General features: G+C 42.1%; 1 protein-coding gene across 2 annotated transcripts in view; it reads right to left on the bottom strand.

Moving 5' to 3' along the window:
* cabp1b (calcium binding protein 1b) overlaps positions 1-15,921 on the bottom strand; it is a gene marked incomplete at its 5' end in the record, with an annotated part of 90,675 nt that overhangs the window by 19,052 nt on the left and 55,702 nt on the right. The window contains 2 exons of one of the 2 annotated variants that reach the window (XM_084325459.1): positions 2,175-2,205; positions 5,984-6,151. In XM_084325459.1, coding sequence (XP_084181585.1) covers positions 2,175-2,205; positions 5,984-6,151 — 199 coding nt within the window. The remainder of the gene's footprint in view (positions 1-2,174; positions 2,206-5,983; positions 6,152-15,921) is intronic. The other variant, XM_084325460.1, reaches the window with a different exon arrangement.

Raw genomic sequence — 15,921 nt, 5'->3', positions numbered from 1 at the left:
TCCCAAAAGCTCAGTTTTAGCTCCGTTTCACCCATCCACACATATACAGGTAAAAAGGGCTGGGGTAAGTAGCGGTGCTATGGGTTAAACTCACTCTCACATCCTCAAATAAACCCATTACGAATAAACCCATTACTCAGAAGTGAATTCACCTCTTGGTATAGCGGTCTGTGTTGCTGCCCGTGGTGTGGGAGACCGGGGTTTGAATCTCCCTCGCGGCATCGACGTTTTTTTCTTTTTAAATCTACACCCTTAAATCTACGTCGTCAGGGAATAAGAATCTTATTTTACTTAGATGACATACTGGTCCTTAGCCAGTCGGAGGGTCCCAGAGTACCCCTCTTCCCAGCCAGCAGGTGGAATATTTGGGTTTAATCCTAAACTCAAGGTCTATGAGGGCGACTCTCTCGGACCGGCGCTGGGAAGATATTCTCAGTGCGCTTGGGGAGTTTCATCCTTGCAGTTCGGTAACGGCGTAGCCGTAATGCGCCTGCTCGGCAGGATGGCGTTTGCCCACTCCGTGGTCCCGCTCCGCCTCCTCTTTATGAGGAAAATACAGAGGTGGTTTTCCAGCATGAGAATCGACCCTGTGAGAGGCAAGTGGAGGCGCCTGAGAGTCCCTATATCAGTGATAGGGGACCTCAACCACTGGAGGGAACCGGGGACCCTCACCAGAGGTGTCCCCATGGGCAGCATCATGTCTCACATGACAGTCTTCTCCGACGCCTCCCTCACAAGGTGGGGGTATGTCGGACCAATGCAGTAGGGGGCAGTCGGCATGCTCTGTCTACCCTACATATCAATGTATTGGAACTGAAGGCAGTGCATTTGGTCCTCAGGGAGCTTATCATTCTCGTGAGGAACCAGCACGTCCTGGTCAGGACAGACAGGATAACGGCGGCTTGCAGGTGAGGTGGAAAAGAGCCTTCACCTATTGTGTCCTATTCATGCACTTGCGATATATCTTAAGCGCAAACAGGACCAGTCAACTATTTGTTTGTCATGGTGGCCCTAACAAAGGTAAGGCACTGTCAAAACAACGCCTATCACATTGGTTGTGCGAGGGCATCGCCCTTTGTTACACCTTGGCTGGACAGGTTCCCCCCGCAGGCATCAGAGCGCATTCCACCCGTGGTGTGTCGGCCTCTGCTGCCCTGCCTAGAGGGGTCTCGGTGGAGGCCATTTGTGCTGCGGCTTCGTGGTCCTCCCCGGGTCCTTTTGTCAGGTTCTATCTCATGGACATGACTGAGAGCTCTGTCTCTCATGCGGTCCTTAGTGCTGGGACCTCTTCTGCATCCCGCTACTAGTGTGTTAGTAGGGATATGTGGTGATGTAGATGGTGGGTTTTTACGCACAGTCTATTCACTTTGTGCATTTTAGGGAAGCTGCGCCCTGTTACGCATGGAGTCCTATCCTTATGCTCCTCGTTAGAACGAGTGTGGGGCTAGGATCCTCCTCACTTTGGTGGTCGTGAGGGGACCTCAGGGGGTACATTTATCGTGGCTACGCGCTTGCTTACTGGCAAAGAGTCTTGCTTTTCGGCCCTGAGGACCTGTGGCTGTTTTTCGCGTGAAATTCAGACTCTGAAGGGTAAGCATGGCCACTTCACCGGGTTATACTAACGGAAGTGGGTGTGGCTAGGTAGAGGTAAGGTGCATGTAAAAGGTTTTTTCAACGTGCGCCATAGGCGCGAGCATAGTCCAATAGGCGAAGCAAGACGCTTTGCCAGTAATCATATAACTAGGGTTATAGGATAACCTTCGTTTTCCGTCTTTTTCATGGGAGGCCAAAACGCAGAGAAAATACTATGTTTTCAAAAATATCTGTATACGTGTGGAAAAGGTCTCTCAATGTACTGTGCTCGTTTGAACCCAGGGGGTGTTATTAATATGATATAATAAGGCTAAGGTAAGACATAAATATAGTATGGTAAGGTCATATAAGATCAGATAAACCTAAGATAAGATATAATAAAATATAAGATAACATCAAATAAGATTGTTCCTGAGGAGAAATTGAATTGTTGACAAGACCATAATATTACATATTATGTAATAGGACAGAAATATAGAAACTATAAAATGCTATAAAAGCACAAAATGTATATATTATCATATTTATATGTATATATTTACAATGTTCATCCTATTACATATGTGCATCAAATTACCTACCATCCATTTCCTCAGGCCGGAGCTCTCTGTCCTGTAGAGAATCATAAAGACAAAGTCAGTATCAACACAGCATCCTATTCTACATGTCATTACAATCAACCAGTATTAATTCTGGCAGTAGTTTTAGTTTTTTATTAAAATGTTTAGTCACATTTTAGTAATTCCATCCAGTTAGTTTCTGTTGATCTTTAGTCAGGTTTTTAGTGAGGAAGGCGGAGCAAGGTGTCACAGGTTACCCTGTTGCCAGAGGAACTTTGCCCGTTCATTTTCAACACAGTAGTTTGATGAATGTGAGTCTCAAGGGCCTGGCTACAGTACATTGATCCGTCTTATGTGTCGGTTAACGTCTTGTTTTTAGTTATTTGTCAATGAGGAGTATTCGTTTGTCAGACAGGGCTGATGATGTGTCCGTCTCTGCCAGATTTGTGTCAGTTTTTTTTATTTGACTTTTGAAACTGATGTAAACACAATTACATTAACTTCTAATTTACAAACAAACCAACAGACAGTAATACCTCGATTTTGTGATGGATCAATGTAGCCTGGCCCTAAATCATTCAACATGATTTCAGAAACCTCTTAAGGTGATACAAATGGGAACTCCACTGGAATCTTTATAGAAAAACATTAGAAATGTAAGGTATGAAAAAGGTCAAAGACATGTACATAACAGCCAACTACAATACTACCAGCTGATACTACCAACACACCACGTTCCCAAAAGATTCTCTCCAAAACTCATGAATGTCAGTGACCTGACACAAATTTAGGAGCAGTGATTCGTTGGGAGCTAGCTAGGATTTATGGGTATTATAGTAGTTGTCTTGGACATTACAAACTAACAGTAAAAAAAAAAGAAAATGCTAAAACATTCATAAACAGTGGCCATTGGAGGAAGGTACTGAAATATTTCCCTGTTTACAGTAAGAGAGTACAGTAAGAGAAAGGGGAATCTTTTTTAAATTATTTAAAAATATTGTAAAAAATCTAAGAAATTGCAAATGCCAAATGGTATCATGTTGAGTGAGTTTGGGGTCATCGCTAGATTGTTGAACTGACGCTTCTCTCAAAAAGTTGGTAAGTAGTTGTAGCATGGCTAGCGGCCTGTAAACTCTGAGCTCTAGAATGTATGTTGATGTATGTATGATAACTATAACTACACTAAATAAATATACAGTATGTATGATAACAGTAACTACACTAAATATACAGTATGTATGATAACAGTAACTACACTAAATATACAGTATGTATGATAACTATAACTACACTAAATATACAGTATGTATGATAACAGTAACTACACTAAATATACAGTATGCATGATAACTATAACTACACTAAATATACAGTATGTATGGTAACTATAACTACACTAAATAAATATACAGTATGTATGATAACTATAACTACACTAAATAAATATACAGTATGTATGATAACAGTAACTACACTAAATATACAGTATGTATGATAACTATAACTACACTAAATATACAGTATGTATGATAACAGTAACTACACTAAATATACAGTATGTATGATAACTATAACTACACTAAATATACAGTATGTATGATAACAGTAACTACACTAAATATACAGTATGTATGATAACTATAACTACACTAAATATACAGTATGTATGGTAACTATAACTACACTAAATATACAGTATGTATGGTAACTATAACTACACTAAATATACAGTATGTATGGTAACTATAACTACACTAAATATACAGTATTTATGATAACTATAACTACACTAAATAAATATACAGTATGTATGATAACAGTAACTACACTAAATATACAATATGTATGATAACAGTAACTACACTAAATATACAGTATGTATGATAACAGTATGTATGATAACAGTAACTACACTAAATATACAATATGTATGATAACTATAACTACACAAAATATACAGTATGTATGATAACAGTAACTACATTAAATAAACAGTATGTATGATAACAGTAACTACACTAAATATACAGTATGTATGATAACAGTAACTACACAAATACAGTATGTATTAAGTGAGCTTGTGACCAGAAGGTCACCGGTTCGATCCCCTGGACCGGCAGGAAATGTCGGGGTGGGGAAGTGAATGAATAATTCTCTCAAGACACTTAACCCCCAACTGCTGCAGCTGAGCTACTACTTTGTCAGACTGTGGTTGTAAGTACTGTATGGTAACCATCTCTCCTACGTCTCTCCATCATAAGCCGTCTCAGCATTCCTAGTGTCTATAGACCTTTTCATGATTATTCTAAATGGGGTCACGCAAGTGTATTTCCTGTTGCAGTGTTTGCTAATATAGTAGCTGACAGAAAATGCACATGGAGCCGAAGCTGTTTCCCAAGCAACAAAATTATTTTGAAAAGGTCACACACACGCACGCACGCACGCACGCACACACACACACACACACACACATCTACAGTAAATTGCACACATTCTACACATCCGGATTCACTATAACTTCATGTCACATTCATAATCACCAGATCCTCCAAATATCATTTTACCCACCGAATTACCCTCAGAATATACTCATCTTCTCAATATATATATATGTTATATGTTATGTTACAATAATATGTTAGTATGTTAGTATACTACGAGCATGCACGTACAAGGTGGTGGTTGTCAGGACGTTCTGTACTCATGTCATGTACAGTCAGCCATCAGGTCATTCATGCACAAGCTGTTGCTGTCCGGAGGCACCACTGTACTGTGGACAGTGTACAGTCAGCCTATTCACCTTATGTTTCTAGGCAACAGGAACGCTGCCAGCTTGCCGCTTTTGTATTTCCACTTCCCATGTGCGCGTGACACATTATCCATAAACTGATATATTTGCCTTCAACATCCGTAAATCTTTAATGAAATAACGGCAAGCCCATTCATTTATTTTCTGAACAAGGTTATCTTTGTTACAAGGAGAAAGTTTATTTACTGATGCAATAGTTGACAGGAAATACATTGGGTTCCTTAGCAACAGAATTCCAGTGTAACCGTCTATAAATAGTATTATTTATTATCTTGTTACAAAGATAAGGGATGCACTGATACTGATACTGGTATCGCCCCCCAGGTATCTGTTTCGGTATCAGGACTGGAAAAGTCAGATTGGTGCATCCCTAGAGCTAAGCAGTTTGGTCTACAGTATATAGATGTTTTATTTCTTCAGTTTGGGAATATCCACACTAGCTGTAGCATCTTTGCCAGTTCAGCAAGCAGAAAAAGAACAGCGACAGTGGGCAGGACAGGATAAGGTGAATAGGACATTCATGCACAGGTTGTTATTCGCTTTATTCACATTTTCACCATGTTGTCTGAGCGATGTGATGGGGTGGTAATACGTGGAAGTATCCATTCACTGCCATGTAAAAACCTCACTATAAAAACACCACTATGAGAAGGGGAAATAATCATGGAACACACTGTTGTAACTCATGAATACCTGACCGTTACCAGATTGTTATACAATACCAGATTGTTTTTAACCAGTGTTGTTTTTGTGCTTTGATGATAGTGAATTTACCTGATCAGTCACATGTGTTCTTAGCTTTCTAAGAAAACAACGGCACCAAACAGTTATTCGGTTGTAATGTAGTCATGTGACTGTAGTTATGTAATATTTCCAACTGTCATATTTATAATATTGTTGTATTGATGTTTTTCAGTTGTAACATGATCATAACAAAGCAGTTCTCAGGAGCACTTCCTGTTTTACCCCGCAGTCTCATTTTGATCTGGGTGAATAAAGCGAATTGTCTAGACTTACGTACAGCCTGCCGATTCTCTGCGAAGCCCTTGCGTAGGAAGATGCACGCAGGCCCCAACACGTTGTGCATGTTGGCTCCGTTCTGGGCCAGGGCCACTAGTGGCTCTAGATAGGCCCCCCCAGAGCCCCCCTCCTCTGTCGACTGCACTGCCTTGTAGTTCCGCTTCTGGTCCTGCGGCCCAGTGGGGGGCGATGGGGGGGTAGACAGGGGTGAGGGGGTACAGAGACCATGTGACTCAGTGTGGACTGTGGAGTGACAGCATGGAGGCAACAACCAGCAGGTCAGGCACCATGGAGGAGATGAAGGGGTTAAACAGCCAAGCTACCCCTCCTACTGGGGCAGGTAGTTGGGGGGAGGGATTACAGAGTTACTACAGGCAGACTAGAGAATCACTACAGGCTTGCAATAGTAGTAGACATGTCCAACCACAGCCTATGAGACCAATCGACATGTGTCCTACAGTGCCATAATGCCGTGGCCTGTGCTATGTGTATTAAATAAATGTAGCCCATCTTCAATGTCAGTACTGATGATTCACTTCCAGTACTGATCATTCACTATCAGTACTGATGATTCACTTCCAGTACTGATGATTCACTTCCAGTACTGATGATTCACTTCCAGTACTGAGTGCGATTCACTTTCAGTACTGAGACCCAGAACATGTTATTTATTCAATGGCCATAGTAGGAGCCTCACTGGCCAGTGGCCACTCACACTTTTAGCTCAGATTGCGAGGACAGTTTTCTACTTCCTTGGTGAGGAGACATGGAGCAGGGGGACAGAAAGTAAACTGACACATCAGAACCACAGATACCAAGCTACTGCGCCCAGGGGTTGGGGGGGGGGGGGGGTGGAGGAAGAGGGGGACAGAGGCTACAGACATGAGGGGACAGGGGAACATATGACTCTGGACAGCATGGAGTCAACAACAATGATAGAGCAGGACTGTCTGTCAGTCAGGGGGCGGGATGGAGTCAAGAGGTCAGTCATGACGAGGGTCAGTGTTACAGCCAGGTAGATGAGGTGTAGGTCTCTGTCCCTCAGCTCTGCCCTCTGCTAGGGACAGGACTGCCACTCAGACCTCTGCCAGGCCAGAGACACTCAACACACATTCATGCCATTTGCCATTTCTTATTCCACACAGGTCAAGTCTGTCTGTGTTGAGATGTCAGGCTACAGGGAAAATATTCAAAGCCCAAAGGTTTTCCTGAGTTCTGATGGATGTAATGGAACAGTGAGAGCTGACTGACTGACTGACTGACTGACTGACTGACTGACTGACTGACTGACTGACTGACTGACTGACTGACTGACTGACTGACTGACTGACTGACTGACTGACTGACTGACTGACTAACTGACTGACTGACTGACTGACTGACTGACTGACTGACTGACTGACTGGCTGGCTTACTGACTGGCTGACTGACTGACTGGCTGACTGACTGACTGACTGACTGACTGACTGACTGACTGACTGACTGACTGACTGACTGGCTGGCTGACTGACTGACTGACTGACTGACTGACTGACTGACTGACTGACTGACTGACTGACTGACTGACTGACTGACTGACTGACTGACTGACTGACTGACTGGCTGACTGGCTGACTGACTGACAGTCAGTACTTAGATTACACATCATATGAATGAATATCATACTAAATGTGTTTTGAATTAGTACATGAAAGTACCCAAAATGCATTGCAGGTATACTCTCAGATAGGCACATATGGTTAGCAATACACTTTTAACACACTTAATATACTAAAAATATACTTTCAGTATGGAATTCTTTATTTTTTGTGTATCTTGGGCAGTCGGAGGAAGGGACACCACCGGATCCCCATGCCAGGGCACTGGGGTAGAAATAAAGGTGGATGTCTTATTTGTGCTCATTCCAATCAGCTGTTGTCCACATGATTAGAAGGCTGAGGCCTCAGCCAACCATTCCATTATAATGACCAATTAGCCTCGGCCCTCTGTACCGAGGAGGGTAGCAGCCATCCTCACGGCTCACATCACTCATTACAGTCAGAGCTAACAGGTTAATTAGTTATATGGCCTGGCATTTTAACACGCGGAAAACATAATCTACATTAAGTCGTATGAGGTCAGGCCATTACGCTGACCATAAAGCATAAACATCTTCCCTCAGAGACTGAAGTCAGGGAGAGATTTAAATAGAACACCATGCTGGACTGGTTCTCAAACTATGGCCACCTTGGCCGGAGACCCAGAATGGGTCGCCATTCTGTTTCTGTGACAGGGGCAGTATTATGTCCCCAGGCAACATTTAATTCACAAAATTAGCATCTAAGGCTAAGAAGTTGAAGTAATCCTGCTTTACAAAAAGGAAAAAGGTGGTTTTATGTAGCTCAATGAGTAGAGCAAGGCACTAACACTGCCAGGGTTAGAGGTTCCATCGCTACTTGGGGCTATGTATGTTAAAAGTGCATGAACTTATGGTACTTTAGATCAGTGGTTCTCAACTGGTCTAGCCTCGGGACCCAACATTTTCCTTAGTCATTACACTTGCAGTGCCGGCCGTGTTTTCCTTTTTACCCCGTTGAATGCCACCATCCACGGCCAATGTTAAAGTTAATATCGCCTAATCTATGTTTTAAATTATGGCTATGTGTCTAATCTGCCCGTCGCTTATCAAAGATTCATTTTCCAGTCAACATTGGCAAGGCAGATTGTATTTTTATCGCTTCATTTCCGTTTGATAGCATTTTGAAAATCACCCGTTTTCCGGGGAAAAACAACCCATGCCTATGATAATAGCCTTTTAATGGAATATTCCAGAACGTTGTCATTTGTCGGCCTATTTATGAATCGTTTTCAAATAAACGCTAGATGATCGATAGTATATGTGTGCGCACGCACGCTCGTGCCGTGCGCTGATAATCGCTGCTCTTATTTCCTCATGGCTTTTACAGTCAAAACAGCCATATCACATATCACATAAACGCTTATATATCCGTAAAAACGAGTCTGATTATTCTAACACTGATAACATAGATTCCTTACCTGAGGTCAGACGGTATCCAAATGGTTTATTCCAATATCCGATCGCCATTCGAAAAAAATCCATAAATGTATTGATCCATCGTGTGTACAACCCATATTCGCCGTGGCTCAGAGGCTCCAGAATGAACTCTGGTAGACCCCGGCTGCATCAGTGAGAAGTAAAATGTGGAGTCAGAAATCCGTTCTCCCATTCACTTTCATTGAGTCCATTCCAAAAGGGTGATTTACCATCTGGGAGACGATAGGGGGCGCTTTTTTCACATCTGAGCGCCGGCGCTCCCTGGATCTCCAACGGTAGGCTTGCGTGATGCAATATGATTTCAGATCGCTAATAAAAAAATTAAATAAAATACCCGAGAATACTCGTGACCGTGGCATTCAACGGTCGGGGCGTAAACCCGAGAAAAGCTGTGAGTGGCACTCAAAGTGTTAAGTCGTGACCCAAAAATTTTAACCAATATGATTTCTTTCAAATATTATTTTTGCAGTAATACACAATCTTTCATGCACTGTTAAAAACATGAAATAAACACAAAAAAGTGCAACAAAAGTGCAACTAGGGCTAAAAATCCAATGAAATAAAATAATAATAAATAATATATGCTTCTTAGCTGATTTCTTAGCTTAACATAACAGACCTGAGTTTGGGGGAACTAATGGGATAACTGGGGTTGCAACAAAAGTGCAACTAGGGATAAAAACCCAATGAAATAAAATAATAAATAATACGAGTATTGCAAAAAAAAATCTTTTTTCAACTACAAAGTAAAACGTTGTCAACATGTTTTATCTAATAAAATAAAGTTCAGTCTGTTCATCTCACTTCAATATTTTTTATTGCAGAACATGGTATTTTCTCAAGCAGACAGATAAACACTGTAATCTGTGTTGCATGTACCTGACAAACTGAACTGTTTGTATTACAGTCATATTCCAACTTAACTGAATGCACATGTGTGTGTGTGTGTGTGTGTGTGTGTGTGTGTGTGTGTGTGTGTGTGTGTGTGTGTGTGTGTGTGGACTACTGTACTATTACAGGTATTGAAATAAACGATGCAACTTCTTTATAAAAAAATATATATATATTATGAATAATTAAATATCGATATTGCGGGAAATGAGTATTGAAACCGTTTTAAATATTCAGAATCGATATGTATCGAAAAATCGATATTTTTTACAACACTAGGCTGGAGAGGGTGCCCCAGCTCTGGAAGACGTCCTACAATGTCCCGGTGCACAAGAAGGCAAGAAGGCACCTCAATGGCTACGGGCCAGTTGCTCTGACGTCACACATCATGAAGACCTTTGACAACAACGAGGACGAGTACAGAGCCTTGGACTGTTGCAGTTGTTTTACCAGTCTGTAGTAGCCAGTGTCCTCTTTTTTGACGTTGTATGCTGGGGGGGGGGGGGGGTAACATCAACTCAAGGGACACCAACAAACTCAGGCATACAGACCCTCATCTGCACCTTTGTGTATACTGTTAATTTATCATATGTTATACTAAATCTTCTATTGCCAATATGTATTGTCTTTCTTCCTCCTCTCCCCCCTCCCCATGCTGCAATGATGCCTGAATTTCCCCAAGGGAATCAATAAAGGAATAGTGTATCTTATTGTATCTTATCTTATCTGAAAGGAAAGGAAAGGAGGAGAGAAAATGAGAGGAAGAAAGGAAAGAAGAGGAAAAGAGAGGAGCTGCTGTCACTATCAATCACTGAGATTCCATGTTCTCTCCAGTTTTACCATCTGAATCACTGAAACAGGAACATACATGCCCTGACAGTGACTGTGTACACACAACATACACAGGTACACAGGTACACAGGTACACACACACACTCACACACACACACACACACACACACACACACACACACACACACACACACACACACACACACACACACACACACACACACACACACACACACACACACACACACACACACACACACACACACACGCACACACACACACACACACATCCACCCACCATGCACAATCATCCACATATTATGCACACACTCACACCCACCCAGAGCATTATTTGCCCTTTAATTCACATGACCTTCACACTCCATCTGTTGCCGTGCCAACCCACTGCCAGTCTCAGCGCCAGCTCCTGCCCTGCCACGGTGCCCAATGCAGGAATCAGGATGCCCACTGGGTAATCTGAGCCAGTGAAGCATGGTGCAGGGATGTCCGAGGGCAAGTCACGCCAGCCAAATACTACCAAGCCACACGCTGTTGGAGTGTTATGTAACAGGGGGTAAAATGGAAATAATATCGGACAGAATGAGGTGAAGTCAGACTAGAGCTTGTGGATCATTCCTCCCAGTTGTATAAAACAGAGGATGTTACACACTGACTTCTAATCTATTTACCACCAAACATACATAATTTAAAACACAGTTTTTGTCTGGTTTGGTCTGGTCTGGTCTGGTCTGAGTTTGGTCTGGTCTGGTCTGGATTTGGTTTGGTTTGGTCTGGGTCTGGTCTGGTCTGGTCTGGGTTTGGTTTGGTTTGGTTTGGTTTGGTTTGGTTTGGTTTGGTTTGGTTTGGTTTGGTTTGGTCTGGTCTGGTCTGGGTTTGGCCTGGCCTGGTTTGGGTTTGGTCCAGGTTTGGTCTGATCTGGTCTGGTCTGATCTGGTCTGGTCTGGTCTGGTGTGGTGTGGGTTTGGTCTGGGATGGGATGGGATGGATTCTGGGGATTGTGGTGGTCCTGACTACACCATTGATTGAAATACTACCGCCACAACATTATTATATAACCAGAGAAAATAAAGGGGAAATAATATGAGTCAAAAAGAGGTGACATCATCCAACAAGTTGTAGACCATCCCCCCTCTTGCTTTGGACAGATGGCAGCAGCAGTAGCCTGTCATATTGTTCTTGCTTCAGGATGTTCAGCTGTGATGAAGATGGAATCTATTTGTGGGCCACAATGTCTCCCTGCTGCTCTGAGAGCCATTCAAGCACACAGTGACGTGCTGGGCAAGAAGCACAATCAATGTGCAGCAATGTGAAAGACGCATAACCATGTAAAACCCTCTTCTAATGTGTGTTTATCTTTTAGAATACATGAGCTGTAGCTTTTAGAGGTTGTTCTCAGCAACTCTTCTTACTATGTCCCACGATTGTGTAATCAATGTAGTTGTACTGTACATTGAAAAGCTTTAAAGAACTCTTTCTACAGTGCCACAATCTCAGTGAGTCAAGTGTGTTATTATAAAGCGTCATCATACCATTAAAGTATGAAATTAGAAGCTTTTTGCAGGTAGAGTGAGGCTTGAAGCGTCAGCCAGAATGGGTCTGGTATTGTAAACGAGTCTCTATCAGCTGGTAACAAAGCTCTGTTCCTGTATATCACTGTTTACTAGTCTAACTACTACTTTCAAATAGACTGAGATTCTGTTCCTGTACATGAATGAATGAATGAATGAATGAATGAATGAATGAATGAATGAATGAATGAATGAATGACATTTTTATTTAACAGATTGCAGAATGGGTACAATACAGTACGGCTCAATACACACAATTGTTAAGGGGATGCAGACCAGAGAAAGACGTTGTCTTGTTTACATCAGGGTCCCCCATTTTCAATTCATAGTGATTTACAATTCATCACTGTGTTTACTAGTCTAACTACTACTTTCAAATAGACTGATATTCTGTTCCTGTACATCACTGTTTACTAGTCTAACTACTACTTTCAAATACACTGAGATTCTGAGACTGGACTAGCCGCCATAGTTGATGGACAAAATGGTAGCACTATTTCCTATTTACCAATGATGTGTTGGTGTTGATTGATTGAATCCTTTTTCAGCACAATCCATGTTGTTACTCATACTAGTTCAGCATAGGAAGCCACAGACCAATGCAAAGTCAATGGGATTGAGTTTCCTGTCTGTACAAGGTGACTGAGGCTCACTGACTGAAGTTTACTTTGTGTTAGGGCTGGGCGATAAAACGTCAACGATAATTATCGCGATATATTTTATATGAAACGTGGTCAATAATTATAAAAAAAATTATATACGAGCGGACATTGCGCTCGTCACCAGCGCCGGTTCGACTCCGGCTGTCTGCGTTGCCTCCGGCTTGGGCCGGCCGTCATACTAACTCAATTGGCAGAGTTAGCGGGTGGAAGTCGATGGGTGGTAATCTGGACGTTGTGGACAGCGACTCCTACAGGTCGGTTGGGGACGCCTGCACAGCAGAGACAGGAAAATGGCGGGGGTAGTGTGAGCCTCCCACACGTTACACCTCGCCAATGAGAGTCCGCGCTGGCAGGTGAAAAGATGTGACAGGCTGCCTCTTCGTGTATCGGAGGGGACACGTGATGCAAGGCTTCTATCCTCCCTACAACCGGCCAGTGGGGGGCATATGCAAGCAACGTTCAAGACAGGGGAGGGAAGAATTGGCACAGTGGAATTGGGATGGGAGAAAAATAGAAAAAAGGAGAAAAGGTGGATACAAATTTAAAATAAAAAGTAATAATAATAATTATTATTTATTTCAATTTTTTTCATTATTAATTCCAGTTATAAAAGTGTTATTGTTATACAGTTTGTGTTCATGTTCTACCTCAGATTTGTGGTTTGCCAAGTAGTCCTAGTTTGTCATGGTCTGACAATAAAGAATATTCTGAACCACAATTAACCTTCTGGTTTCTTCAGCTTTCATTCAGCAGCAAAAATAGCCTTTAAACTTGACAGAAATAATTATTTCATGTATATCGATAGTGATATGAATATTTTTATCGTGATAAAGTTTTTGGCCATATCGCCCAGCCCTACTTTGTGTGCACTGTGGAGTGATTTCAGTTTGTACAGACAGGAGCGTGACCCCACTGACTTTGCATTGGTTTGTGGTAGGGATGTCTGATATTATCGGCCTACCGATATTGGCATTAAAATGTGATATCGGAAAATATCGGTATCGGTAATTTTTTTTTTTTTTTTTTTCATTTCTATAACCTATATTTACCCAGGCAAGCAAGTAAGAACAAATTCTGATTTTATTTATTGTCAAAAGTATGCATAATGTTAATTCCACAACAAGAGATATGTAAATGTTAAACCTGAAATTATTCCGTTTTTTGGGGGGGAAACCCTGCATATATCGGTATCGGTTGATATCGGTATCGGAAAGTAAGAGTTGGACAATATCGGTATATCGGTATCGGTAAAAAAGCCAATATCGAGCATCCCTAGTTTGTGGCGAACTATCCGGAGCTTGGATGAGGAACAGCATGTATTCTACTGAGAAAGGACTCAGATTGTTGTAATTGTTTTCATTCTTTATATAAAGCTGTTACTGAATAATTGCGTGTACTACATACACACGCTGAGACATGCACAAGCATTCACTCCTCCCTCTCTCAGACTTCAGACAGTTGAACTTCATATAACCTAAGTGCAGTTTGAGTTATTCTGTGCAAACCGCTGATAAAAACCAAATTAAGCAATAATATCGGTCATGAACTACAGTTGACCTGAGATTGTGACATATAGTGATGGACTTTTGAGCAGAGCTTTTATCAGAATCCAGAAAAGACAAGTTCAAGTTCATGAGATGTTTTTTAGACAGTGGGTATAAAAGTCTCAGACCGCTTTTATTGACTCAATTTATTTTTTGTGACATTTGTGAAATGCAAATAAACATTTCAAATTAATAATCTTTTGAATTTTTTATATAATTGACAAATAACTATAATTTTGAACAGATTCAGGTCTTTGCTTAATCTAATAGATTTCTCCAGAACCAAGTTGTGGATTTTCCACCACGACACGATCAATACCACTGGAAAGTTAGAAATAAAGCAAATCAATCAATCAAAATCAGAAATCAAAAGGACCTCAGATGTATCATTACAAGGCACCATGATATAGAAATATAAGCAGACAGATGCTTTACATTCCAAATAAGTCCAATGATTAAGTGATGTGTGAGGTCTCAGTGTTTGGCTGATTTCAGATGACCTGCCTCTGCAGCAGCTGTGGGTCAATAGTCTAGTGCCACCTGCTGGCTGACCCCCTGCTGGTCAGGAGACAGATGGGCTGCTTCCGAATTCATTAAGAAATCAGGAGGATATACTGTCAGTTTTGCCAAAAGAAAACACACAAATTATGCTTCAGTGGCCAGTATGTTGATGTTTTATATGTACCCACAGATCATATGCTATTATCATATGATAAACGTGTAGGCTATTATATGATAATTATATGATATGATAAGTACTTAAAACTGCAGTCAAAAAGTAATCCATGCTCTGAATAACACAATGTGAGTAGTTCTCCAGTCTGTGTTGTAAATTAGCCAGTGGGCTCCAGTGAGCCTGATGAGGCTAAGTTGTCAAGTCTCCTCTGGGATTCAGTCAGCTGTGTCCACAGCCTGTCCAGAGACACAGCTCCCTGTACCACAAGACACAGAGACACAGCCTGTCCAGAGACACACCCCCTGTACCACAAGACACAGAGCCTGTCCAGCAGATACACAGCTCCCTGTACCACAAGACACAGAGCCTGTCCAGAGACACAGCTCCCTGTACCACAAGACACAGAGACAGAGCCTGTCCAGATACACAGCTCCCCGTACCACAAGACACAGAGACACAGCCTGTCCAGAGACACAGCTCCCCGTACCACAAGACACACAGCCTGTCCAGATACACAGCTCCCCGTACCACAAGACACAGCCTGTCCAGATACGCAGCTCCCCGTACCACAAGACACAGCCTGTCCAGATACGCAGCTCCCCGTACCACAAGACACAGAGCCTGTCCAGATACACAGCTCCCCGTACCACAAGACACAGAGCTCAGTACAGCAGGGTGCTGTACAGTACATTCAGCTCAGTGACACAACACAATCCAAGGTCAAGTCAAG

This window comes from Notolepis coatsorum (genome assembly GCF_963971535.1).
Source record: "Notolepis coatsorum genome assembly, chromosome: 11".
NCBI classification, from domain to species: domain Eukaryota; kingdom Metazoa; phylum Chordata; class Actinopteri; order Aulopiformes; family Paralepididae; genus Notolepis; species Notolepis coatsorum.
The sequence above is the reverse complement of the archived record's forward strand: the minus strand, read 5'-3'. Positions and strand labels throughout refer to the sequence as shown.